Below are 25,672 nucleotides of genomic sequence, written 5' to 3'. Positions count from 1 at the left end.
CACATCCCATTTCATCACAAAGGATACTTTAAAAGCCGGGTGTGGTGATGCGTACCTGTAGTCCCACCTACTAGCTGTAGTCCCAGCAACTCAGGTGGTTGAGACAGGAGGATCTCTTGAGCCCAGGAATTTAAATTCAGCCTGGGATTTGAATAGTGAGAGGCACTATTTAATAGAGCCCCGCCCACTGTGTGCCTCTGTTTAGCAAAAAAAAAAAAAAAACATGTATTCAAGGTAGAGTTTAATAAAAATTAATTCTCATTGCTTCACCTGTGACATTCATAAATGATATAGGCTTTTTTCTTACTGTGTGTGTAGCAGTGAGGAATCCACGCCCACTTGTATGCTTGGCCCCTCCCTTGAGCTCTGCTTAGGTACCAGCAGCTTTTCCCACCAGTGTCAGCTGTGTCAACACAGCAGAAGGGGCGCATGGCAGGTGTTATGGTCTCACCAAGCCTGCAGAGCACACAGTGGGCACTGCCAGTCTGGGGGCTGGGAAACAGCGCTGGTATTCCTGAGGGGCCTCTCAGAGACTCAGCCTCTGTTTTCTTGGCAGCTGACATCGGCGACCTCCTGGAGCAGTTAGTAGAGGAGATCACAGGCTCCTTGTCCGGCCCAGCGAAGGACTTTTACCAGCGGGAGTTTGATTTCTTTAACAAGATCACGAATGTGTCGGCTATCATCAAGTAAGTACAGTGCTTCAGAAACCGCCTTCTGGGATGTCTCGTTCCAGTCCCTGCAGCTTAACAGAAATGCCTGGGAAGCTTTAAAAATGCCCATGCCTGGCCCCAACCAGATGAATGAGAGTAGTCTCTAGCAATGGGGCCCCTGCTGGTTCTGATGGACAGCCAGGGTGGGTGGGGAAGCACTGCTTGGGGTGAGTCAAGGCTCTTGAAGGCATGGCAGAATGCATGACCACGCCAGTTTCAGGAAACACAGCTTAGTTTCGTTCTTAAGGTTTGTAGAATTTAGCACATAGCTCCACAATGTGAGGCCACCTTGCCCTCTCTACACTCTGAAGGATCGATCCTCATGGTGTCAGGAACACCAGACTGCCTTTGCAGCTCCTGTGATCATTTTCCTGGATGTTCCATTTGTGTGGACCTGACACCATCCTTGGATGTTGTTGGCTTTGCCCATTCATAAGGGATGAAACCCTGGAGTCATCAATGTTGGGCACGCTAGCCGGGCTGTCTCCAGTGCTTACGCTGCTCTGACCTTGGTCAGTTTGAGACCCTTTTCTGGGCTGGGTGCTGAGAATAGCAGTGCTGGCAGCTTCTAACCCACAAGATAAAGGACCAGATCTAGCGTTTCCTGGGTGGCAGCAGGTGGCAGGCATTACCCCCACCACCCCCAGCCACACACACCCCCCCACAGCAGGGGCAGAGCCTGCCAGAAAACCGCCCCTTGGGGGCTGTTGGGGATTCTCCACGAGGAACGCAAGGCAAGAATCGCTGCCAGTGGTGCCTGGCTGCCCTAGGAGCAGCTAGAGCCAGGAAGAGAGGGACAGAGAGGGTAATCCAGGCAGGAGGGGCCCTGGGCTGTCCCCCAGCAGCCAGTTCCTCCAGGAGACAAAGCAAGCATTTCTTTCCTGTTTCTCAGGCCCTACCCTAAAGGCGACGAGAGAAAGAAGGCTTGTCTGTCGGCCCTGTCTGAAGTGAAGGTGCAGCCAGGTGAGCAGGTGGCTTCTGGAGGCTCAGACCAACCTCTTCCTGCGGGTGGGCCGCGGGGCGTGAAGGCTGCTGCCCTCTCCAGGCACTGCAGGCTGTGGACACAGCAGCTTGGCCAGCCCCACACCTGCTTGGGCCCACGGTGCCTGGTGCCCCAAGACCCCAGCTGCTCCCCAGAATCTGCCCCTAGTGAGCGGGAGCTGCTCGTCCATGGGTGCCCTTCATCTTCCTTGCTGCCTGCTGTTTTTCTGGAGGCTGACACTGACCTCAGTAGCTGTTACTCTAGAAGAGGGTTCCTGGGCTCCAGCATTACAGGAGCAGGTCACACAGGCGGGGCCGGTGTGGGACGACTCATGTGTGCTGGGACCCATCAGCACCGCCCCCCGCCTCCCATAGGAAGCCGCTCCTGGGTGCCTGTGGCCATGGCCACGTGGGAATTCAAACCCAGTGTGGTTAAGGCTGAGCTTTTCAAGAGAAGATGGAAATCCAGACTTCACTGGGCAGCTCTCTCTCCATTTTATTTTATTTTTACTTACTATTTATTTATTTATTTATTTATTTTTGAGATGGAGTCTCGCTCCAGTCTGAGTCTCGCCCAGACTGGAGTGCAGAGTGGCGAGGTCTCGGCTCACTGCAAGCTCCACCTCCCGGGTTAACGCCATTCTCCTGCCTCAGCCTCCCGAGTAGCTGAGACTACAGGCACGTGCCACCACGCCCAGCTAATTTTTTTGTATTTCTAGAAGAGAGAGGGTTTCACCGTGTCAGTCAGGATGGTCTCGATCTCCTGACCTTCTGATCCGCCCGACTCAGCCTCTCAAAGTGCTGGGATTACAGGCATGAGCCACCACGCCCGGTCTCTCTCTCCATTTCCAACTATTGGCACAAACTTGTCTTCCAAACTCTGGCCAGGACCCTGCGCAGAGGTTCACAGCGGCTGGTCTCAGCTGTGCAGTGCCCTGCAGCGCCCCAGTTTAACCATTTCTTCCCAACACATTGTGTTGAGCTCACACAACAGCTCAGCTTCTCAGAGAGGGCAGGACATGCATGCAGGGCCTTTGTTCCCGCACCAGGAAGGCCACAACTGCTGGGGAGGGGCAAAAAGAGCTGGAAGCATCGTACTGCATGGGGCATACACAGAAGTCCCCAGCCCCTGGCTCTAGATCGTGTTGGCTGAGTCTTGCCCCAGAGGTCAGGGAAGCCAGCAGGGCTCTAGCAGGAGACCACAGAGGGGCCTGAGTGTGAGCCACAGCCTGGAGCAGGCAGAAGGGCGGGTGAGGAAGAGGAGGAGATGGCCTGCCCCACTCTTCCTGTACCCCACAGCAAGGCCAAGCTTGGCTCCCCTCAAAGCCCACCTCTCAGGGCTCAAGGAGCACATGTTCCCTTTAGGGACTGGCAGTGCCTTGGCCAGAAACGGCCTTTCCCTTGTCCTCTTATTTCACACATTTACTGAGCACTCACTGAGAAAGGGGAGCCTGAGCCAGGCGCAGTGGCTCACGCCTGTAATCCTAACACTTTGGGAGGCCAAGGCAGGTGGATCATGAGGTCAGGAGATCGAGACCATCCTGGCTAACATGGTGAAACCCATCTCTACTAATAATACAAAAAATTAGCGGGGCATGGTGGTAGGCACCTGTAGCGCCAGCTACTTGGGAGGCTGAGGCAGGAGAATGGCGTGAACCTGGGAGGCGGAGCTTGCAGTGAGCCGAGATTGCGCCGCTGCACTCCAGCCTGGGTGACAAGAGTGAGACTGTCTCAAAAAAACAAAAACAAGAAAAGAAAAGGCATGACATTAGGTATTGTGGCTGTTAAAAAGATGAGTAAGGCATGGACCTTGAGCTGAAGCTTGAACTCACAAAGATATAAAATAAGCATAAAGAAACAATGTTGGCTGGGCGTGGTGGCTCACGCCCTAATCCCAGCACTTTGGGAAGCTGAGGTGGGTGGATCACCTGAGGTAAGGAGTTCCAGACCAGCCTGGCCAACATGGTGAAACCCTGTCTGTACTAAAAGTACAAAAATTAGCTGGGCACGGTGGCAGGCACCTGTAATCCTAGCTACTCAGGAGGCTGAGGCAGGAGAATCGCTTGAACCCAGGAGGCCGAGGTTGCAGTGAGCCAAGATCACGCCACTGCACTCCAGCCTGGGTGACAGAGCGAGACTCTATCCAAAAAAAAGGGACTCCAAGAATGGAGGGCTGTTCGGAGGGTTGCTCAGGCAGGTGGAGGCAGGACAGGCTTCACACGCACCCCCAGAAGCAGTAGGGCTGCATCCGTGAGGATGGGGCTCAGTGCTCCTCCAGCAGGAGCGTGTCCCGGAAGGTGCTGACTCATTTGGTCAATGGCTGGAAGAGTCGAAGAGTCAGGGAGGACAGACCCTTAGCGGCCGGAGAATAATAAGTTAGTGGTGCCCTGGACAAGGACCAGAGGCCCCTCCACAGGGGTGGGGTGTGCCTGCAGGGTGGACTCGCACCTAACGTCCGTGTTGGAAACTGACACTGGCCTCACCTTGGTGACACATGGACTCCCTGTGACTGCCTCTGTCCCTGCACAGGCTGCTACCTGCCCAGCAACCCCGAGGCCATCGTGCTGGACATCGACTACAAGTCTGGGACCCCGATGCAGAGGTGGGCGCCTCGCCCTGCCCATCCCCCACTTCCGCAGCGTCCTCGTATGCAGTTTTTCTCGGCTACATCATGGGTGCCACATTCTTTTTGTTTTCAGTGCTGCAAAAGCTCCATATCTGGCCAAGTTCAAGGTGAAGCGATGTGGAGTTAGCGAACTTGAAAAAGAAGGTCGGTAAAGATCCCTGGTTTTGTTTGGGAGCTCAGTGCTTTTCCTTGCTAATGCCAGTTTCTTTCGGCATGTGTTTAATTTAGTACTAGCTCTCCATAAAAGATGATGTCTGTCCATCTGTCTGCCCTCACTCAAGTCAGACCCCTCATTGGGGGATGGCATGGAGCTCTAGTGCAGTGACAGATGTGCCACCCCTAGACGTCTGTCTGCCGTGAGTCAGCTGGCGTACTCCAACAGGCTCCTGCCTGAGGCTGAGGGGCCCAGGGCCATTGTGGGGTGTTAGTTTCTGAGGGCTGCTGTGCAGACAGTTCTGGAGGCTGGAGTCCACCATCGCGGTGTCATCAGGGCCGTGCCCCCTCTGAAGGCTCTGGGCAGGTCCTGCCTTGCCTCCTCAGTTTCTGGTGGGGTTGCCGGCAGTCCTGGGCACACTTTGGCCTGCAGATGCTCCACTTCCATCTCCGCCTCCCTCTTCACATGATGATCTCCCTTGAAGGACATCAGTCATTGGATTAGGGCCCATCCTAATCCACTGTGACCTTGTCTTAACCTAATGACATCTGCAAAGACCCTGTTTCCAAATAAGGACACATTCTAAGGTTTGGGGTGAACATGAATTTTAGAGACACTCTTCAATCCAGTACAGACGGTGTGGCCAGCTGTGCAGAGGGGGCCACCACCCCTTGCAGGGACCTGCCTCCCATGGCCATGTCTGCACACTGGCCCTGAGCCCTCCCAGGACCCCAGTGTACAGACACATTCCTCCTGCCACCCAGCTCACAGCACCCAACACTGACCCAGGCATACCTGGGTCTTCACTGCAGATGAAATGGGGCTCTGTTTTTAGTTCCATTTAAGCCTGAATGTTCTTAGACTCCCACCCTGGATTCCACTTGCTATTCCAAGGCTTTCCTTGAGCCCTGTTGTGTAGGGACCAGCCCCACAGGGTCCGTGGGTTTTTCTCCCCATGTGCGGAAACGAGAGATCATAGAAATAAAGACATAAGACAAAGAGATAAAAGACAGCTGGGGCCGGGCGCGGTGGCTCAAGCCTGTAATCCCAGCACTTTGGGAGGCCGAGACGGGTGGATCACGAGGTCAGGAGATTGAGACCATCCTGGCTAACACGGTGAAACCCCGTCTGTACTAAAAAATACAAAAAACTAGCGGGGCGAGGTGGCGGGCGCCTGTAGTCCCAGCTACTCGGGAGGCTGAGGCAGGAGAATGGCGTGAACCCGGGAGGCGGAGCTTGCAGTGAGCTGAGATCCGGCCACTGCACTCCAGCCTGGGCGACAGAGCGAGACTCCGTCTCAAAAAAAAAAAAAAAAAAAGACAGCTGGACAGCTGGGCCCGGGGGACCACTACTACCAAGACGCGGAGACCGGTAGTGGCGCGCCAGGCTGCGCTGTTATTTATTGTATACAAGGCAAAAGGGGCAGGGTAAAGAGTGTGAGTCATCTCTAATGATTGATAAGGTCGCGTGAGTCACGTGCCCACCGGACAGGGGGCCCTTCCCTGTTAGGTAGCCGAGGTGGAGACAGGACAGCTTACGTCATTATTTTTTCTATGCTCTTTTCAGAAAGATCAAAGACTTTAATACTTTCACTAATTTTGCTACTGCTATCTAGAGGGCGGAGCCAGGTGTACAGGGTGGAACACGAAGGCAGACTAGGAGCGTGACCGCTGAAGCACAGCATCACAGGGAGACGGTTAGGCCTCCGGATAACCGCGAGTGGGCCTGACTGATGTCAGATCCTCCACAAGAGATGGTGGAGCAGTGTCTTCTTTAACTCCCCTGGGGAAAGGGAGACTCCCATTCCCGGTCTGCTAAGTAGCGGGTGCTTTTCCTACTACTAGACCACAGTCCGCTAGGTAACGGGTGCCTTCCCAGATGCTGATGTTACCACTAGACCAAGGAGCCCTCTAGTGGCCCTGTCCGGGCTTAACAGAGGGCTCACACTTGTCTTCTGGTCACTTCTCACCGTGCCCCTTCAGCTCCTATCTCTGTATGGCCTGGTTTCTCCTAGGTTATAATTGTAGAGCAAAGATTATTATAATATTGGAATAAAGAGTCATTGCTACAAACTAGTGATTAATGATATATATAATTGTATCTATGATTTATATCTCTATAACTTGTTATTGTTTATAATATATTGGAACAGCTTGTGCCCTCGGTCTCTTGCTTCGGCACCTGGGTGGCTTGCTGCCCACACTGTTGGACTCCTTCTTGGCCTCCCTGGGGCTTTGAAGAAGTGATCCCCAAGATTGCTGGGGTTTCTTTCAGGCATGAGAGAGGACTTACCCCTGGCCCCCTTAGAGGGCTTCTCATTGCCTACAGGCTAACAACGGCCTCTCTCCCTGTGGGCAGGTCTGCGGTGCCGCTCAGACTCCGAGGATGAGTGCGGCGCGCAGGAGGCCGACGGCCAGAAGATCTCCTGGCAGGCAGCCATCTTCAAAGTGGGGGACGACTGCCGGCAGGTAAGCAGGGTCAGGCCTGGGGTAGGCTTAGGGGCTGGGCTTGCTGCTCGCCAAGGCTCCAGGCCTGCCAGAGTCCAATCTCATATGTAGAAATGTGAATCTTTGCCGCCTCTTATATGGTTCAGGTGCCATGGGGTAAATTAGGGCTTCTGCAAAACCCAGAGGCCTCTCCTTCCAGCCCTTCTCCCACTGTCTCCCCCAGTGCCCACCTGAGGGAACTGCCCAGGGGTTGGGTGCCCTATCTCACACACCCCGCCAGACAGCTCTGCCTCATGCTCGGCCCAGGACCTGGTGGTCCCAGCAGCGTGAGTCCAGCCCCTGATGGTCAGAAGGCAAAGCCTTCCAGACTTGTTCAGCTGTGGCTTCCCCACCTCACTCCATCTCTGGGTGCTCGGCCTCTGCCCTGCATGAGCCAGAAGAGCTGCTGGGGTGCATGGCCAGCTGACCGCATCCCACACATCCGGCTTCCCAGGACATGCTGGCCCTGCAGATCATCGACCTCTTCAAGAACATCTTCCAGCTGGTCGGCCTGGACCTCTTTGTTTTTCCCTACCGCGTGGTGGCCACTGCCCCTGGGGTAAGTTCCCTGAGTGGAGCCAGTAGGGCAGCCCTGGGCACCTCGCACCCGGCGGGCTCAGAACTGGCCTTTCCTCCCTAGTGCGGGGTGATTGAGTGCATCCCCGACTGCACCTCCCGGGACCAGCTGGGCCGCCAGACAGACTTCGGCATGTACGACTACTTCACACGCCAGTACGGGGACGAATCCACCCTGGCCTTCCAGCAGGTAGCCAGGGCAGCCACAGCCTGGGGTGGGCGGGTGTGTGTGCGCTCCACTCCACCCCAGCCTCCACTCACACCCTGCTCTCCTCAGTCATCCTTTGTTAAGGGTTAAAACCTGGGCACCTGGGCCGGGTGTGGTGGCTCATGCCTGTAATCCCAGTACTTTGGGAGGCCAAGGCAGGCGGATCATGAGGTCAAGAGATCGAAACCATCCTGGCCAAGATGGTGAAACCCCATCTCTACTAAAAATAAAAAAATTAGCTGGGCATGGTGGTGGGCACCTGTAGTCCCAGCTACTTGGGAGGCTGGAGCAGGAGAATCGCTTGAACCCAGGAGGCAGAGATTGCAGTGAGCCAAGATCGCCCCACTGCACTCCAGCCTGGTGACAGAGTGAGACTCCATTTAAAAAAAAAAAAAAACACCAGAGCATCTGTAAGCCACTTTGGGAGTCAAAAGAATGTAGAGCTGGGCTGGACTCCTCAGAAGAAAGTTAAGTTCTGAGTGTGGGAGGAAGCACCTACACCCCCACATCCACAGACAACCCTTGTCATTCCTGCTGCCGAAGACTGGCTTGCTGATTCGGGCTCTGCCTCCACGGTGGGGTCACAGAGCCAGGGAGAGTGCCCACAGGCCCAGGGATCCTGGGTATGGGACCAGGGAGGGTGCCCACAGGCCCCAGGGCCTCTGTGAGCCCAGGGCGCTCTCTGCACAGGCCCGCTACAACTTCATCCGAAGCATGGCCGCCTACAGCCTCCTGCTGTTCCTGCTGCAGATCAAGGACAGACACAACGGCAACATTATGCTGGACAAGAAGGGCCATATCATCCACATCGGTCAGCCAGCCACAGTGCCACCGTCCTCTCCCTTCACCCCTGGCACCCAGGGAAGGCTAGGGATCCCCACCCCACAGAGGGAAGCATGCCCAGGACCATTCTGCCAGGAGTGTCAGGGTCCAGTTCTGAGGTCCGAACTGTCAGCCACCAAGCTGTTCTGCTGTGGAGGGTGCCTGGCCCCGGCTCCAAGGAGCTGGGGCGAGAGCAGCCATTGCTCTGAATCAGAAGCTGGAGCTAGGCGGAGTGGGGCTTATCCAAGTTCATGCCCCAGCCTGGCTCATTCCTGCCTCCACTTTCTCCCTTCTCTTCCTCTGCCTGCTGCTCCACCACCCACCCCATCACTGTCCCCAAGAAAACACAACCTGCCCACTGGGGGTGGAGGGAATGCTGCTGTTGGAGTCCTTTTCTCCTCCTCAAAACAGACCACTCGTCCCTGCCCACCCTGGCTCCTAGCCCAGTCACAGGCAGCTCTTTGGGGTTTTGCAGACTTTGGCTTCATGTTTGAAAGCTCGCCCGGCGGCAATCTTGGCTGGGAACCCGACATTAAGCTGACGGATGAGATGGTGATGATCATGGGGGGCAAGATGGAGGCCACGCCCTTCAAGTGGTTCATGGAGATGTGTGTGCGCGGCTACCTGGCTGTGCGGTGAGCCTGGGTGAGGGCCAGGGTGGAGGCAGAGGGCGTGTGGGGAACGTTCTGAGGTCCCCTTTAGAAGGGAATCAGGTTCCAGAGAGTGAGGTAGTTGCTAGCAGCCACCTGCTGACCTATGCCTGTCCTTTGGTCACCTCTGTCTGCCCACCTGTGCCAGTAAATTCTTGCTCTGGGCATCTAATTCCAGCCACCTTCCCCAGGATCCTGCCCACGCCTTCAGCCATGGGCTCCCCCTTTCTGGGCATCCCATCCACCCTGTCACCAAAGCCTGAGCACCTGCCACCTCACAGGCTACATGCCAGAGATGGGCTTCGTCCCAGTTTCATATACAGGTCACTTGGCCAAGGCCACAATCCAACCTGGGTTCGTCCTCACTGCCCTGCAGGGAAGTCAGGTCAGAGTGTCTGCGTCCCACCCAGGTGCAGAAGCCATGACCGGCAGCCTGATGTGGGGGACAGGGCAGGACACTCAGCCCGTCCAGAGTGCACGTGGGCAGTCCTCGCCTGGGCGGTACGGGTTGCCAAGTGCAACAGATTGAAAGTTGCCTCAGAGATGTAGAAGATGTGGCAGGGGAGGTGGGTGACAGGAGCCCACACCTGAGGCTGTTGGCATCAGCCAGGCCGCAGGACTACAGGCAGGGCCACCACCTAGGCTGGCCTCAGCCCACCACTCCCTCCTATCTCTCCCCAGGCCCTACATGGACGCGGTCGTCTCCCTGGTCACTCTTATGTTGGACACGGGCCTGCCCTGTTTTCGCGGCCAGACGATCAAGCTCTTGAAGTAGGTTCCTTGGTGGACACGCAGGCCATCTGGGGGACAGTTGTGCATTAGCTGAGGCTCCATCCAAGATAGGAACCTTTTGTGTAATTGTCAGTGTGGTTGTCATCTCCTTGGAACCTCAGAGCAGACAGGGTTCCTGGGTGACGCTCTGTCCCTAGACCACGCCTGTGAGGGGCCCCTGCTTGTGCTGGCCACACCAAGGACCCACCCAGGGGCCTCTATTGTGTCACGGATGCTACGCCCACCCCACCTTGACCCTAAGGTCTAGGGCTGCAGTAGCTTAGCTCCCCAATGCTTAGTCCCCTAATGCCATGGGAGCACTCAGGTTATGCTGGGAAGGGGACAGGGCCCACAGTAAGCCAGGCGTGGCCTTCACAGCACCCCGTCTTCCAACATGTGGGCCCCAGAGGTACATTTCCAGGGCATGACTCTCAGCTAAAGTCCGTCCCCATGGAAGACCCTCCTCCCACTGGGCCAGGGAGCCAGCACAGCCCTACCCATGGCAGCCCTGACACAGCCTCTCCCCCAGACACAGGTTTAGCCCCAACATGACCGAGCGCGAGGCTGCAAATTTCATCATGAAGGTCATCCAGAGCTGCTTCCTCAGCAACAGGTGAGTCCCCCGCCCTCCTGCCTTCACCCCCTGCCTCAGTGGCCCCTGGGCACCTGCAGGGCCTTTCCTGCACCAGAAGATGAGGATTCTGCTGTCCCCGAGCCGCCCCTCTCATGAAGACCCAAGCCTTGACAGGAGCTCTTGAGGAGCAGTGGGGCACTGGTTTGGGGGCTGTGGTGTGCTGAGGGGAACACCTGGCAGAGGCCAGAGGCTGGGCCCAACTGGCCAGGGCTTGTGAGGCCAAGGGAGCAGCGGAGGCACAAGGCCAGGAGTAGAAGAACTGAATGTGGTGTCAGGCCTCGCTCCTCCCAGGAGGGCTGAGGATGTCAGACCTCACTCCTTCCCTGTGCCTGCCTCAGGCTGCTTTGTGGGCAGTGACTGGAGGTGCAAGCCAGGCTGCTGGTCACTACTGTGGTGGGAGGAGATGGGTGCAGGGGGCCCTGAAGAGGGCTGGCTCAGGGTCCAAAGGCAGAGCACCAGGCTGACAGGCTGTCCGCTGTGGGAATCAGAGGCGGCTTTGAGGGGTCCAGCCTGAACAAAGGGAAGATGGCGATCCCAGCAGGTGAGCCATCCCCGAAGGGGGCAGCGCTTACACATGTGGGGTTAGTAAGGCCCTGAGGGGCATGTGGGGACCCAAGCTTGTGCCATGGGATAGGCCACATCCAGACTAGGATGAGGGGCCCAGGCGTGGCCATCTGCGTGGGGAACTGCCGGCCGGAGGAGTGTGAGAGGAAGCTGAGACCTGCCCCCAGGTGGCGCCCGGGTCCAGCGCCCTAACAAGGGCAGTGTGGAGACTGGGCACGGAAGGAGCTCTTGCTGAGAGGAAGCAGAGAAACCAGGCGGCCAGGACTTCAAGAGGGGCTGGGGCAGGGCGAGAAGGGGCTCTCCAGAGGTGCGAGGAGAGCATACAGACCCCTTGGGGGCATCTGGCCAGGACGAGCCAAGGGGCCCGAGGCCCATGTGGCAGAGCAGTGGCTCCCACAGATGGAAGCGGTTTGGCTGAGGAGCATGAGGTGGCCTTGGAGGCCCCCGGGTTGGAGCAGGAGATGTGGTCACTGGGTGGGGGAGGGCACGCCTGAGACATTTGTGCCTTCAGGTGCTGGGCAGCCATGAGGGGCTGATTGGACAGCGAGGGCTCCCTGCTGGGGAGGGACCTCAGACCCTGCTGACGCCTCACATCTCCCTTCACTCTTCCTTGGCCTTTCAGGAGCCGGACCTACGACATGATCCAGTACTATCAGAATGACATCCCCTACTGAGGAGGGGACCTCCAAGGCCCTCCGCCCCATGTGCCCTTGAAGCTGCCCCACAATCATGGAGCCCTGTGACCTCCCCGCCCTGCCGCCACATGCAGTGGAGGACAGACCTGTGTCTGGAAGAGCCTGGTAGCGCCTCCTGGGGCAGCACGTAGGTGGCGCAGCCTTGGTAACGCCATGGACTGCAGTGACAATCATTGGATGGTGCTGTCTATGCACAGGTGTGAGTCCTCTGTTTGCACTGGACATATTCCCTACCTGTCTTATTTCATAGGTACATGAAGTATTTTCTTGTGTATAAAAAAAAGATATAAGATTTAACCAACATCAACAAAATAAAAACCCAAAATAGTGCTGTGTTGGAATCTGTGACGTTTTGTGTCAAGTCCTAAGTCCACCTTCAGCCAAGGGGCAGTTCCTGGATTTGCCCCTAGAGAGGGGGGCCCAGGGTTGCCTGCACTCATAGGCTGGGGCCCAGGAGCACAGGTTGTGGCTTAACAAGCATGAGAGTCCCACAATGAGCACTTACTCATTTTCAAGTGCTGTGCTCTGGAACTCCAAAATCTTTGTGTGACTAGACCCAGCAAGCATCTACTCCCACCTACCGAGGCCCTGCATCTGAAGCAGATAGGTCTTTCTGAAGACCTGAAACAAATTAGAAACTCCAAAAGATCAGCTCGACAGCAGGTAAGAGAGAGAATCAGTGATCAGAACAGTGAAATGACCAAAAATGGAGTGTGAAGGAAAGGAAAGGAAAGCCAAGCGGGGTGGCTCCCAATCCCAGCATTCGGCAGGCCAAAGCGGGAGGATTGCTTGAGCCCAGGAGTTCAAGACCAGCATAAGCAACGTGGCAAGACCCTGTCTCTACAAAAAAAAATTTTTAATTAGCCACGTGGTGGTGCATGCCTGTAGCCCCAGCTACTCAGGAGGTAAGATCACTTGAGCCTAAGAGCAAGGCTCCAGTGAGCTGTGATCGTACCACTGCACTCCAGCCTGGGTAACAGGGTCCAAAAAAAAAAGAGTTGAATGAAAAGCTCCAATCAACTTTTTTTTTTTTAAGACAAGAGTCTCACTGTCGCCCAGGCTGGAGTGCATGGTGCGATCTCTGCTCACTGCAATCTGTCTCCCAGGTTCAAGCAATTCTCCTACCTCAGCCTCCTAAGTAGCTGGGATTTCAGCTGACCGCCACCACACCCAGCTAATTTTTATACTTTTAGTGGAGAAGGGGTTTCGTCATGTTGGCCAGGCTGATCTTGGCTTCAGGTGATCTGCCCGCCTCGGCCTCCCAAAGTGCGGGGATTGGAGCCACTGTGCCTGGCTCCAGTCAACTTTTAATGGGATTTCCAGAGTTGAAAAACACAAATATTCAGCTTTAGGAAGCACAGTTGAGTCCCGAGCTGTACAAATAAAAATAGAGGCTGGGCACAGTGGCTCACATGTGTAATCCCAGCACTTTGGGAGGCTGAGGTGAGTGGATTGCTGGAATCCAGCAGTTTGAGACCAGCCTGAGCAACATGGCAAGACCCCATCTCTACAAAAAATACAACAGTTATCCTGGCATGGTGGTACAGGCCTGTAGTCCCAGGTCCCAGCTACTAAGGAAGCTGAGGAAGGAGGATCTCTTGAGCCCAGGAGGTGAAGGTTGCAGTGAGCCAAGATCACGCCATTGCACTCCAGCTGGGTGACAGAGTGAGACTGTCTCAATAAAAAATATGAGTCAGTGTACAAGTTAAAAGGACTTTTAAGCTGGGCACAGTGGCTTATGCCTGTAATCCCAGCACTTTGGGAGGCCGAGGTGGGTGGATCACGAGGTCAGGAGATCGAGACCATCCTGGCTAACTCGGTGAAACCCCGCCTTTACTAAAAATACAAAAAAAAAAATTAGCCAGGCGTGGTGGCGGGCGCCTATAGTCCCAGCTACTCAGGAGGCTGAGGCAGGAGAATGGCATGAACCCGGGAGGCAGAGCTTGCAGTGAGCCGAGATCACGCCACTGCACTCCAGCCTGGGCGACAGAGCAAGACTCTGTCTCCAAAAAAAAAAAAAAAAAAGGACTTTTAAAAGATATTAATCCAAAAGAAGGCAGGAAAGGAGAACATAATAGACTTACCACCCCAATTTAAAAGTCAGAGATTATAAACAAGAAGTGAGACCCAGTTATGTGCTGATTATAACCAAAGCACTTTACATATGAAGACATAGATCTATGGAAAAAAGACTGGCCATCCATAATCATCATGTGTATGGGTGTTTATGGAACATTTCACAATAAGCAATTGATGAGCTACCAACAAGGAAGTAAACACAGGAGCCCTGAACAAGCCTGTCACCCACCTGGACCTGCTGGGTATTTGTAAAACACTCTGTCAGCCTGGCACGGTGGCTAACGCCTATAATCCCAACACTGTGGGAGGCCAAGCTGGGCGGATCATGAGGTCAAGAGGTCGAGACCATCCTGGCCAACATGGTGAAAAATACAAAAATTAGCTGGGCATGGCGGCATGCACCTGTAGTCCCAGCTACTTGGGAGGCTGAGGCAGGAGAATCACTTGAACCCATGAGGCAGAGGTTGGAGTGACCTGAGATTGCACACCACTGTACTCCAGCCTGGCGACAGAGCAAGACTCCATCTCAAAAAAAAAAAAATCACTGTCAATAGTACTTTCTTCTCAATGTTCATTACAAGCTTTGTGCTGGGCCACAAAACAAGTCTCAGTAAATGAGATAGAATTAAAATCACGCAAAGTATGTTATCTGGCCACAGTGGAAATTAGGAATCAATAACAGTAAGGTATCTGGAAAAAATGTTGGCCAGGCACGGTGGCTCATGCCTGTAATTACAGCACTTTGGGGAGGCTGAGGTGGGTGGATCACGAGGTCAGGAGATCGAGACCATCCTGGCTAACACAGTAAAACTCTGTCTCTACTAAAAATACAAAGAATTAGCTGGGTGTGGTGGCGGGTGCCTGTAGTCCCAGCTACTTGGGAGGCTGAGGCAGGAGAATGGTGTGAACCCAGTAGGCAGAGCTTGCAGTGAGCCGAGATCGCGCCACTGCACTCCAGCCTGGGCAACAGAGCAAGACTCTGTCTCAAAAAAAAAAAGCACATGTCATCAGAGGGAAAAGACAAGCATTAAGATGCTTTAAGGCAGTTTAGGGGAAGATGACAGCGATGAGCTGAGCTCAAGTAGTAAGAACACCAGAATACAGAGTGTGACTTCCCAAATAAACGGAAAGGGGAGCATTGAAAAATCAGGATCAACATATTACAAATGGTAGAAATAAATTCAAATATAGTAGAAATAATTTCAAATCACAATACTTGAAAAAGGCAGCTTGTCAAATTGGCAAAAAAGTGTCAAATGCTATGTACAAGTTTCTGGCAATATGGCAAATTATATATCCTGAAAAACAAAAAATGCTGTTTATAATACTGGGGAGTGGATCTAAATCCATGAGCTGTAAAAAAGGAAGGAATCTTGGGAGGCTAAAAAACCAAGCTCCTACAGGACATGGGAGACAGATGACGAACCCACGAGCTTCATCCTTTGAGGAGTTTATTAGGCGACCTTGGTCTACACTCTCAGGAGAGGAGTGCACCAGAAATAAAGCCAGGTGCCCTGGAGTCCACCTGGAGCCAGGCGCGGGGCGCTGCACTTACGTGGGCAGCAGCCCGTTAGCGCGCAGCTCCAGCAGCGGGGACAGTGTATAGCGCAGGCGGCGCAGCGTCGTCTCCGAGGTGAGACTCCGGAGCCACGCGGAGATGGTGCCGGGGTCCAACAGCACAGTCCAGAGCAGCAACAGCCCCAGGAAGAGGAGCGGCAGCGTCAGCAGCACCTGCAGCGCGCCCAGCACGCACCGCCTGCGGGGCGAAAGGCGGGCAGGTAGGCGGCGACTCGGGCGTGTACCTGGGGGACCGCGGCCGCGCCCACCGTCCTGCTCACCTGATGGCCAGCGCGCACCGGCCGCTGAACAGCCGCATCTCCTGCGGAGAGAGGGGGCCTCATCCAGCTACCTCCGCGCCCGCGGAGCCGGCCGGGTTTCCAGGAGGAGGGGGAGGCGGCCCGGCGCCGGGATGGGGAGGGGTGTCCCGCTTCAGCCCGCCCCACCCGGACCCGCGCAGGCGCTCACTCGGTCCGCCCTGGCCATCTCCTCCATGAGCGACTCGGTGCTATACTGCACTCCGCGAAGCTGTCCGTCACACCTGCGGGGACAGGCATGCAGGTGGGAGCCCGGCCCGGCCCCACAGTGCCCCGCCGCGCCCGCAGGCCCAACTCCCTTACGGTTCCCGGCCACTCTGCCAGGCGTCCAGCTCCTCCGCAGCCTCCATCACCTTCACCTGCACCTCCTGGAGCGGGTGAGAGTGCGGACTGAGGCCTCGGGGAGGCGTCCTGGCGGCGGGTTGGGAGACCTGCCGCCCCAGGTCTGGGGGAGGAGAGGCGGGAGGCACCGTGGCGTCCGAGTGGGGCCGCACCTGCAGGACTACGGTCTGCTCCTGGAATATGGCCCAGGCCTCAGCTGTCTGCAGCGCGCCCTGGGTGTGGACACCTGGGTTAGACTCCGGGGAGACACGCCCTTCCCCACCCACACTCGAAAGCCGACCCTCCAACAAAACCCACTTCTGCCCTCACCTGCTGCAGTTTCTCCTCCTGCAAGGCGCACTTGGTCTCCGCCAGCTCCAGTTCATTCTTGAGAAGGACCCAGGGAATGTCAGGAGGTCCGCAGGCCGACACCCCGCTGCCCCTCCGGGCCCCGCCCGTGGCCCTCACCGCCCGCCCCCAGGCGACCATGACCCTGCCCACGTCCTCAGGACCCGTCGTAAGCAACGCCCCAGTTAGTCATGGCCCCGCCCCCTCCGCTCTCCGCCCCTATTCTAGCCCTCAGGGCCCCGCCCCCATGCGATTATGCTCCGCCCACATCCCCGCCCACTCCACGCCGTCCGGGCCTGCCGCAAGCCACACCCCCAGGTGGTCAACGCCCCGCTCATGCTGCTGCTCCGCCTCTGCTAAAGACCTCAGGGTCCCGCTCAAGCACCTGCAGCGTCACCAATTGGGCTGCGAGTTGCTGCTCCGTGCTCTTCTGGCTCTGCTGTTCCCCTCCGTAGTAGAAGAGCTAGGGGCGGGGCTTGTAAGGGCGGGGTTTACCGACTTCTGGAGGAACGGGTGTCATGGGTGACAGGGACGGAGAGGCAACAAGGGCGGGGACCAGGGCAGGACTTCCGAGAGGAACCACGAGACAGGCCCTCCCATCTCCGGCACGTACCTGACTCGACAGCTCCTCCCACTGCTCCTGCAGCTGCCTGTTGTACTGCTCCTGCGGACAGGGTCCTGGGGCGGTGCCGGCCTTTCCGCCGGTCCTGCCTCACCCCACCCCCGGATCCCGCCCCCTTCCGCCCGCCCTGCCCCACTCCACCGTGGATCCAGCCCCATTCCAGGACTCTTCCTCACCAAGTCCTCCTTGTGGCGCTCCGCCTCCTCCAGCCTTCTGCGCACCCGCTCCGCGCGCTCCCGCGCCGCCTCGCCCGCCTCCCCTTGCAGAGGCTGTGCTGCCTGGCTTCGCCTCCGCAGCAGGCTGCAGAGGGAAACTGAGGTTGGAGCTACAAGGCGGACTGGGTTGCTCAGGATCCCGCAGGCACCGGGAAGGACCAGCCGCAGGCTCATGATTGGAGACGGGGAAGTCCTGACCGAGTCCCCCACCTGGGTCCGCTGGGTGGATCGCCCGTTCCCCAAGGGCCTAGAACAGAGGTGCGGGCCCGGGCGGATCGGCCTGGTACTCTGCGAAGCCCCTCGCGGCGCTGCCTGCGGGACGGACCCTCGCGCGCCCGCCAGGTGGAGCGGCGTTCCCCGCGCACCTTCGCTCCCGCTCACTCAGGTCCTGCAGGCGCCGGTTGAGGCTCTCGCTCTCGGCCTCGAGCCCGCGCATCAGCTTCTCTAGCTCCTGCTTCCGCTGGCGACCATCTCGGTTATCCTTCTGCAACTGCAGCAGCAGCTCCTGCGTCGCGGCCATGGCTGTGGAGACCGTGCCTAAACGCCGCCCGCCTAGGGGACCCAGCCTGCGGCTGGCGGGCGTCACAATGGGCGGCAGGGAGCGCCTAGCGGGCTGGACCACAACGGGCGGCAGGGGGAGCCCGAGCGCAACCTGACACATGCCTCTTCTCACACTGGCGGGAGACAGGTCAGGCCCGTCACACTTAGTCCACTACTGATGAAAATTGTGTCAAAGAGCCGTAATTGGATCAATGAAAGATTAATAAAATACTAAGACCAAATGCAGGCAAGCTGAAGATTGGTTCCCCCACATTGCAGATGGCACTCGGAAACTGATCGATCTCTTGTAGAAAAGAACCCATAAATATGTTCATATCTTTTGACCCAATTATCCCTCTCCTGGGAAATTTATCCCAGGAAGGAGAAAAAATATTTTTTCTTTTTTTGAGAGAGTCTCGCTGTGTCTCCCAGGCTGGAGTGCAGTGGCGCGATCTCGGCTCACTGCAAGCCCTGCCGCCCGGAATCACGCCATTCTCCTACCTCAGCCTCCCGGGTAGCTGGGACTACAGACGCCCGCCACTGCGCCCGGCTTTTTTTTTTTTTTTTTTTTTTGTACTTTTAGTAGAGACGGGGTTTCACTGTGTTAGCCAGGATGGTCTCGATCTCCTGACCTCGTGATCCATCCGCCTCAGCCTCCCAAAGGGCTACAGGCGTGAGCCACCGCGCCCAGCCGAGAAAAAATAATTTAAACTCACTATGGATTAAATGGTTCGCTGAAGTGGTTACAGTAGCCACAAAAAAAGGAAACAATTTTAATGATTAATATGTGTTTGGGTATTTATTATGTGGCATGCCTAGAGCTATGATGATGTCTAGTGAAAAAGAATTTGATTTAGCATTTATGCTAAAGTAACTAAGATAAAATACATGAGCAAGATCCGCAAAGGAAACAGGAGGAAGATAAGCTCTTTCATTGCTTGGTGAGACTGTAAGTAAACTCGTCCTTTTATTTATTATTATTTTAGAGACAAAGGTCTTGCTGTCACCAGGCTGGAGTACAGTGGCACAATCAAGGCTCGCTGTAGCCTCAATCTCCCAGGCCCAAGTGATCCTTCCACCTTAGCCTCCCAACTTGTCCTTTTAAAATCTGCCTTTGTCAAGTACAATTATGAACTTGGATGCAAAAATCCAAAATAAATTACTAACAAAATCTAAAGGGAAACAGAAATCCATGGACACCAAGCAGAGTTTATTCCAGGGATTCTTCAACATCAGAAAATCAGTGTTGTTCACCATTTGGACAAACAGGGAAGAACTCCACGATCTCAATGGTGCACTTCAATAGATGCAGAAAACATGAAGGTGAGGGTCACCATCTATTGATAATTTTATTTTATTTTTTTCTGAGACGGAATCTCACTCTGTCACCCAGGCTGGGGTGTAGTGACACAATCTCGGCTCACTGCAACCTCTGCCTACCGGGTGCAAGCAATTCTCTGCCCCAGCCTCCCGAGTAGCTGGGATTACAGGCGCTCACCACCACGCCTGGCTAATTATTTTATATTTTTAGTAGAGACAGGGTTTCACCACTTTGGCCAGGCTGGTCTTGAACTCCTGACCTTGTGATCCACCCACCTCGGCCTCCCATAGTGCTGGGATTACAGGCCTGAGCCACCTCACCCAACCATCTATTGATAATTCTAAAAGCTCTTACAAAAGGGAGAGATAAAAGGACTCTCTAGTCTGATAAAGGCCACAGTAAACATGATAGTAAGGAGGAAGTATTAATAGTGTATTTTTTTTTTTTTAGAGTCAGGGTCCTGTTGTAACCCTGGTTGGAGTGCAGTGGCACCATCAAAAGCTCACTGCAGCTGCAAACTTCAGGGCTCAAGGGATCCTCCCGCCTCCTCTCACCCTTTAAGAAATAGTAGTAAACAGCTGGGCGTGGTGGCTCACGCCTGTAATCCCAGTACTTTGGGAGGCTGAGGCAGGTGGATCACAAGGTCAGGATATCAAGACCATCCTGGCCTACATGGTGAAACCCCACCTCTACTAAAATACAAAAAAAAAAAAAATTAGCCAGATATGGTGGTGCATGCCTATAGTCCCAGCTACTCGGGAGGCTGAGGCAGGGGAATCGAACCTGGGAGGCAGAGGTTACAGTGAGCTGAGATTACACCACTGCACTCCAGCCTGGTGACAGAGCGAGGCTCCGTCTCCAAAACAAAAAAATAGTAGTAGTAGAGGCCGAGTGCGGTGGCTCACGCCTGTAATCCCAGCACTTTGGGAGGCCAAGGTGGGTGGATCACCTGAGATCTGGAGTTCGAGACCAGCCTGGCCAACATGGTGAAACCCCATCTCTACTAAAAATACAAAAAATTAGCTGGGCGTGGTGGCCTGTAATCCCAGCTACTCGGGAGGAGGCAGAAGAATCACATAAAACCAGGAGGCGGAGGTTGCAGTGAGCCGAGATCGTGCCACTGCACTCCAGCCTGGGCAACAGTATGAGCCTCCATCTCAAAAAAGATAAAAATAAAAATAAGTAGTAGAAGAGGCTGGGCACAGTGGCTCATGCCTGTAATCTCAGCACTTTGGGAGGCCGAGGCGGGTGGATCACGAGGTCAGGAATTCAAGACCAGCCTGACCAACATGGTAAAACCCCATCTCTACTAAAAATACAAGATTACCTGGGCATGGTGGCGAGTGCCTGTAATCCCAGCTACTCCGGAGGCAGAGGCAGGAGAATCACTTGAACCGGGGAGGCGAAGGTTGCAGTGAGCCAAGATCGCGCCATTGCATTCCAGCCTGGGCAACAGAGCAAAACTCCATCTCAAAAAAAATCTAGTAGGAAAGCTTGAAGAATCTGCACACACAGTTGGTTGCCTACCAACCTTATTTATTTATTTATTTATTTATTTGAAATGCAGTCTTGCTGTGTCACCCAGACTGGAGTGCAGTGGCATGATCTTGACTCACTGCAACCTCCACCTCCCAGGTTCAAGCGATTCTCCTGTCTCAGCCTCCCGAGTAGCTGGGATTACAGGCACCTGCCACCACGCCCAGCTAACTTTTGTATTTTTAGTACAGATGGGGTTTCACCTTGGTCAGGCTGGTCTTGAACTCCTGACCTCAAGTGATCCACTCGCCTCGGCCTCCCATTACAGGCAGGAGCCACCACACCTGGCCGCCTAGCAACCTCTTAAAACTGCTCTCTCTCTCTTCCTTCTTGCTGATACAAGCCCCTAAATTTGTTCTTCTGGGGAGCCAGGCCCATCCTCTCCCCAGGTGTAAAGCAGGACTGGTCTAAACCAACCATGGATGTCTCACTTCCCTTGTAGAATTCTGCCTCTGAAACACTAGGGAAAGTTGGCTGTGGGCTTCTGAGAGGTTTGAGTTTCTGCAAAAGGACACATGGGAGCAACATTATCTTTGTTGCCTACTGGCTGGAACTGCTCTAGCCACCTTGTAACCATGAAGGACCTAAAAGAGCAAGTCAATATGCTATATCTTGTGTGTCTCTTTAGGGAGCTGGGAGCCCCCACCTCTAATGGGCAAGAACTAGGACTTACGCTGGTTCCTAAGGCAACCTACAGCACATGGGAACAGAACCAAGACTAAACTATGGGGCAAGGAGGATTTGAGGTAGGCACCCCCATGACCACATGACAACTTGTGCTGAAAAAACTGGCTCGTGATAAGAGAAGAAATAAAATTAGATGTTGCCGAGTGCAGTGGTGCATGCCTTAAGTCCTAGCGACTCAGGAGGTTAAAGCAGAAGGATCTCTTGAGGTCCAGAGTTCAAGTCCAGCCTGAGAAACAGAGTGAGACCCCATTTCTAAAATAATACAATTTTTAAAAATTGGCCAGGTATGGTGGCACACACCTGTAATCCCAGCACTTTGGGAGGCCAAGGCGGGTGGATCACCTGAGGTCAGGAGTTTGAGACCAGCCTGGCCAACATGGCCAAACCCCGTCTCTACTAAAAATACAAAAATTAGCTGGGTGTGGTGGCGGGTGCCTGTAATCCCAGCTGCTAGGGAGGCTGAGGCAGGAGAATCACTTGAACAAGGTCAGGAATTCAAGGAGGTGGCGGAGGTTGCAGTGAGCCGAGATCATGCCATTGCACTCCAGCCTGGGAGACAGAGCGAGATTCCATCTCAAAAAAACAAAACAAAATTTTTTTTTTTTTTTGTAGGGATAGAGTCTCATTTGTTGCACAGGATGGTCTCAAAATTCAAGTGATCCTCCTGCATTGGCCTCTTAAAGTTCTTAATGCTTTGCTCTTATAAGTTTGTGAACACGTAAGAAACTTTACCATGGCACTTACCCCACAGTGGATTGCAGGTCATGGAGGTGCCCATACTTGGTCACCATTTGCACCAAGTGCTCCCCCAAATGGCCCATTAACAGTGCCATTAGCAGTGTGCCAGGGACCCTGAAACTGGATCATTGCTTGTATGTGATGTCAACCAACATCTAGCTTTTGGCTACTCTGGCAGAGGTAATGGACCCTTACTGTGGTTGGGCATCAAAGGTCTTCAGTCAGGCAGGGTGCAGTGGCTCATGCCTATAATCCCAAGCGCTTTAGGAAGCTGAGGCAGCAGGACTGTTTGAAGCCAGGCATTCCAGACCAGCCTGGGCAATGTAGCAAGACCCTGTCTCTACAAAAAAAAATTTAGGCCGGGCGCGGTGGCTCACACCTGTAATCCCAGCACTTTGGGAGGCCGAGGTGGGTGGACCACGAGGTCAGGAGATCGAGACCATCCTGGCTAACACAGTGAAACCTGGTCTCTACTAAAAATAGAAAAAATTAGCCAGGCGTGGTGGCAGGTTGGAGAATGGCGTGAACCTGGGAGGCGGAGCTTGCAATGAGCCGAGATCACACCACTGCACTCCAGCCTGGGTGACAGAGCAAGACTCCATCTCAAAAAAAAAAAAGAAAAAATTTAAAATGAGTTGGGTGTGGCGGTGTGTGCCTGTAGTCCTGGATACTCAGAAGACTGAGCTGGGAGGATTTCTTGGGCCCAGGAGTTTAAGGCTGCAGTGAGCTATAATGCCACTACACTCCAGCCTGGGCAACAGTGAGACCCCAACTCAATCAACCAATAAAAAATGTCTTCAGATCGGGCGCGGTGACTCATGCCTATAATCCCAGCACTTTGGGAGGCTGAGGCGCGTGGATCACTTGAGGTCAGGTGTTCAAGATCAGCCTGGCCAACATGGCGAAACACTGTCTCTACTTAAAAAAGCAAACAAACAAAAAAATTAGACCGGGCGTGGTGGTTCAAGCGATTCTCCTGCCTCAGCCTCCCAAGTAGTTGGGACTACAGATGCCTGCCACCACTTCTGGCTAATTTTTGTATTTTCTTTTTTTTGTTTTGTTTTTTTTTGAGACGGAGTCTCGCTCTGTCCCCCGGGCTGGAGTGCAGTGGCCGGATCTCAGCTTACTGCAAGCTGCGCCTCCCGGGTTTACGCCATTCTCCTGCCTCAGCCTCCCGAGTAGCTGGGACTACAGGCGCCCGCCACCTCGCCCCGCTAGTTTTTTGTATTTTTTAGTAGAGACGGGGTTTCACCATGTTAGCCAGGATGGTCTCGATCTCCTGACCTCGTGATCCGCCCATCTCGGCCTCCCAAAGTGCTGGGATTATAGGCTTGAGCCACCGCGCCCGGCCTAATTTTTGTATTTTCAATAGAGATAGGGTTTCATTATGTTGGTCAGGCTGGTCTCAAACTCCTTACTTCAAATGATCCACCTGCCTCAGCCTCCCAAAGTACTGGGATTACAGGCATGAGCCACCGCACCTGGCCAGTATTTTTCAATTTTAATTTTTCGTTAGACGGGATCTTGCTCTGTCACCCAGGCTGACCTAGCTCACTACGGTCTTGAAATCCTGGGCTCAAGGAATCCTCCCACTCAGCTCCCCCAGTAGCTGGGACTACAGCATGGCTGATTTTTTTTTGTAGAAATGAGGTCTCACTATGTTGAACAGGCTGGTCTCGGAACTCCTGGGCTCAAGTGATCCACCCACCTTGGCCTCCCAAAATGCTGGGATTACAGGCATGTGCCACCGCACCTGGTACCTGTGTATTCTAATTAATAATCAATTGATTCTAAAGATTGCTAAGATCTTTTCTTATTCTGTCACCCATGTTTCATCCCAAGTGGATAGTTTAGGCTCCGTGAGTGAAGCCTGAACACCTCACTCATTTCTAGGGAATTGAGAAGTGAAATGTTGGGGGAAAAAAAAAAACTGAAATGAGACAGATGAAAACAAAGGAGTCCCGTAGACCACTTAAAATAAGCTGGGATCTCCTAAAATCAACAGTAAGCCCTGAAAATAATGTTGACAGTGAGAAATAGAAAATGAGGTTTACTCCATGTTTTTTTTTTTCAGACGGAGTCTCGCTCTGTTGCCCAGGCTGGAGTGCAGTTGCATGATCTTGGCTCACTGCAACCTCCACCTCCTGGGTTCAAGCGATTCTCCTGCCTCAGCCTCTCAAGTACCTGGGACTATAGGCGCCCACGACCACACCCAGCTAATTTTGTATTTTTAGTAGAGAGAGGGTTTTACCATGTTGGCCAGGCTGGTCTCAATCTCCCGACCTCAGGTGATCCACCTGCTTCGGTCTCCCAAAGAGTTGGAATTACAGGCATAAGCCACCGCGCCTGGCCTTTTTTTTTTTTCGAGATCAAGTCTCACTCTGTTGCCAGGTTGGGGAGCAGTGGCGCCATCCAAGCTCACTGCAGCCTTGACCTCCTGTGCTCAGCGCAATCTTCCTGCCTTAACCTCCCAAAGCACTGGGACTACAGATGTTAACATTTATTTTATATATATATATATATTTTTTTTTTTTTTTTTTTGAGACAGAGTCTCGCTCAATTGCCTAGGCTGGAGTGCAGTGGCCGGATCTCAGCTCACTGCAAGCTCCGCCTCCCGGGTTCCCGCCATTCTCCTGCCTCAGCCTCCCAAGTAGCTGGGACTACAGGTGCCCGCCACCTCGCCCAGCTAGTTTTTTGTATTTTTTAGTAGAGACAGGGTTTCACCATGTTAGCCAGGATGGTCTCGATCTCCTGACCTCGTGATCCTCCCGTCTCCGCCTCCCAAAGTGCTGGGATTACAGGCTTGAGCCACCGCACCCGGCCTATTTATATATTTTTTGAGGACAGTTTCACTCTTGTTGCCCAAGCTGGAGTGCAATGGCACTATCTCAGCTCACCGCAACCTCCACCTCCAGGGTTCAAACAATTCTCCTGCCTCAGTCTCCCAAGTAGTTGGAATTACAGGCGCTCGCCACCACGCCCAGCTATTTTTTTGTATTTTTAGTAGAAACAGGGTTTCACCATGTTGGCCAGGCTGGTCTCGAACTCCTGACGTCAGGTGATCTGCCCGCCTCAGCCTCCCAAAGTGCTAGGATTACAGGCATAAGCCACCATGCCCGGCCAGGCATTAACATTTATATAAACTAAATACACAGGGTGAGTACAGGGGTTGGTAGGACGAGGAGGAGGATGGGATCAGAAAGGAGGCGGCGGGAGCACCCACCAGGAATGAGGACAAGGGACATGAATGCTGTGCACCAGGAGGGGACATTCTGCAAACGAACACTCTGCAGGTCAGAAGGAGAGTTTTGGAAGCCTGCTATAACCAAGCACTGGGTCCCCTTTCACTAATGTTGAGAAATGCAAGCAAGACTGAAGGTATTTTGGTTACTTATAGTGGACTCAAAATGACCACAGATTGTCTGCAGTTCTCACCACCAGTAGGTGGAGCCTGTTTCCCCAGCTCAGGAATCGAGGCTCAACCTTGGGTCAAATTGCTCTGACAAACAGGATG

At 54.2% G+C, this 25,672-nt stretch overlaps 3 protein-coding genes across 4 annotated transcripts in view; 1 reads left to right on the top strand and 2 right to left on the bottom strand.

Moving 5' to 3' along the window:
- The window catches only part of PI4KA (phosphatidylinositol 4-kinase alpha), a 143,049-nt gene extending 130,831 nt beyond the window's left edge, over window positions 1–12,218 (top strand). The window contains exons 44-55 of the mRNA XM_007974934.3: window positions 557–686; window positions 1,603–1,673; window positions 4,221–4,293; window positions 4,391–4,461; window positions 6,830–6,939; window positions 7,412–7,516; window positions 7,598–7,723; window positions 8,432–8,552; window positions 9,039–9,198; window positions 9,895–9,984; window positions 10,514–10,597; window positions 11,805–12,218. Of these exons, the coding sequence (XP_007973125.3) occupies window positions 557–686; window positions 1,603–1,673; window positions 4,221–4,293; window positions 4,391–4,461; window positions 6,830–6,939; window positions 7,412–7,516; window positions 7,598–7,723; window positions 8,432–8,552; window positions 9,039–9,198; window positions 9,895–9,984; window positions 10,514–10,597; window positions 11,805–11,856 (1,193 nt within the window). The 3' untranslated portion in view covers window positions 11,857–12,218. The remainder of the gene's footprint in view (window positions 1–556; window positions 687–1,602; window positions 1,674–4,220; window positions 4,294–4,390; window positions 4,462–6,829; window positions 6,940–7,411; window positions 7,517–7,597; window positions 7,724–8,431; window positions 8,553–9,038; window positions 9,199–9,894; window positions 9,985–10,513; window positions 10,598–11,804) is intronic.
- A 3,172-nt stretch (window positions 12,219–15,390) lies between these two features.
- Window positions 15,391–17,997, bottom strand: TMEM191C (transmembrane protein 191C). Of its 2 annotated transcripts, XM_007974931.3 has the most exons (10): window positions 17,702–17,997; window positions 17,298–17,421; window positions 17,113–17,163; window positions 16,885–16,962; window positions 16,482–16,538; window positions 16,325–16,384; window positions 16,134–16,198; window positions 15,982–16,054; window positions 15,795–15,835; window positions 15,391–15,712 (listed from the first exon to the last, which is right to left on the bottom strand). In XM_007974931.3, the coding sequence occupies exons 1-10, from the start codon at window positions 17,995–17,997 to the stop codon at window positions 15,508–15,510; spliced, it is 1,050 nt and encodes a 349-aa protein (XP_007973122.3). In that variant the 3' UTR covers window positions 15,391–15,507. The 2 variants fall into 2 exon arrangements, with proteins under 2 accessions (XP_007973122.3, XP_007973121.3); XM_007974930.3 differs by having other exon boundaries at window positions 16,134–16,384.
- Window positions 17,998–18,000: 3 nt separating this feature from the next.
- LOC103222950 (transmembrane protein 191A) lies at window positions 18,001–19,893 on the bottom strand. The gene is given in 4 exon segments (XM_007974929.3): window positions 18,001–18,679; window positions 18,681–18,866; window positions 18,869–18,995; window positions 18,997–19,893. Coding segments are annotated over 4 exon segments (480 nt in total). The 5' UTR covers window positions 19,134–19,893; the 3' UTR covers window positions 18,001–18,649.
- Window positions 19,894–25,672: the final 5,779 nt, after the last annotated feature.

The sequence above is a fragment of the Chlorocebus sabaeus genome, chromosome 19 (genome assembly GCF_047675955.1).
Source record: "Chlorocebus sabaeus isolate Y175 chromosome 19, mChlSab1.0.hap1, whole genome shotgun sequence".
Lineage (NCBI taxonomy): Eukaryota > Metazoa > Chordata > Mammalia > Primates > Cercopithecidae > Chlorocebus > Chlorocebus sabaeus.
The sequence above is the reverse complement of the archived record's forward strand: the minus strand, read 5'-3'. Positions and strand labels throughout refer to the sequence as shown.

What these genes read in the sequence shown, in the direction of transcription:
- TMEM191C (XM_007974930.3), bottom strand. Translation starts at nt 17,997, where the DNA reads ATGTGTCAGGTTGCGCTCGGGCTCCCCCTGCCGCCCGTTGTGGTCCAG. An exon ending in AGGAGGAGAAACTGCAGCAG is followed by an intron (nt 16,385 to 16,481) that starts GTGAGGGCAGAA and finishes GTCCACACCCAG; the next exon opens with GGCGCGCTGCAGACAGCTGA. An exon ending in AGATGGCCAGGGCGGACCGA is followed by an intron (nt 15,836 to 15,981) that starts GTGAGCGCCTGC and finishes CTCTCTCCGCAG; the next exon opens with GAGATGCGGCTGTTCAGCGG.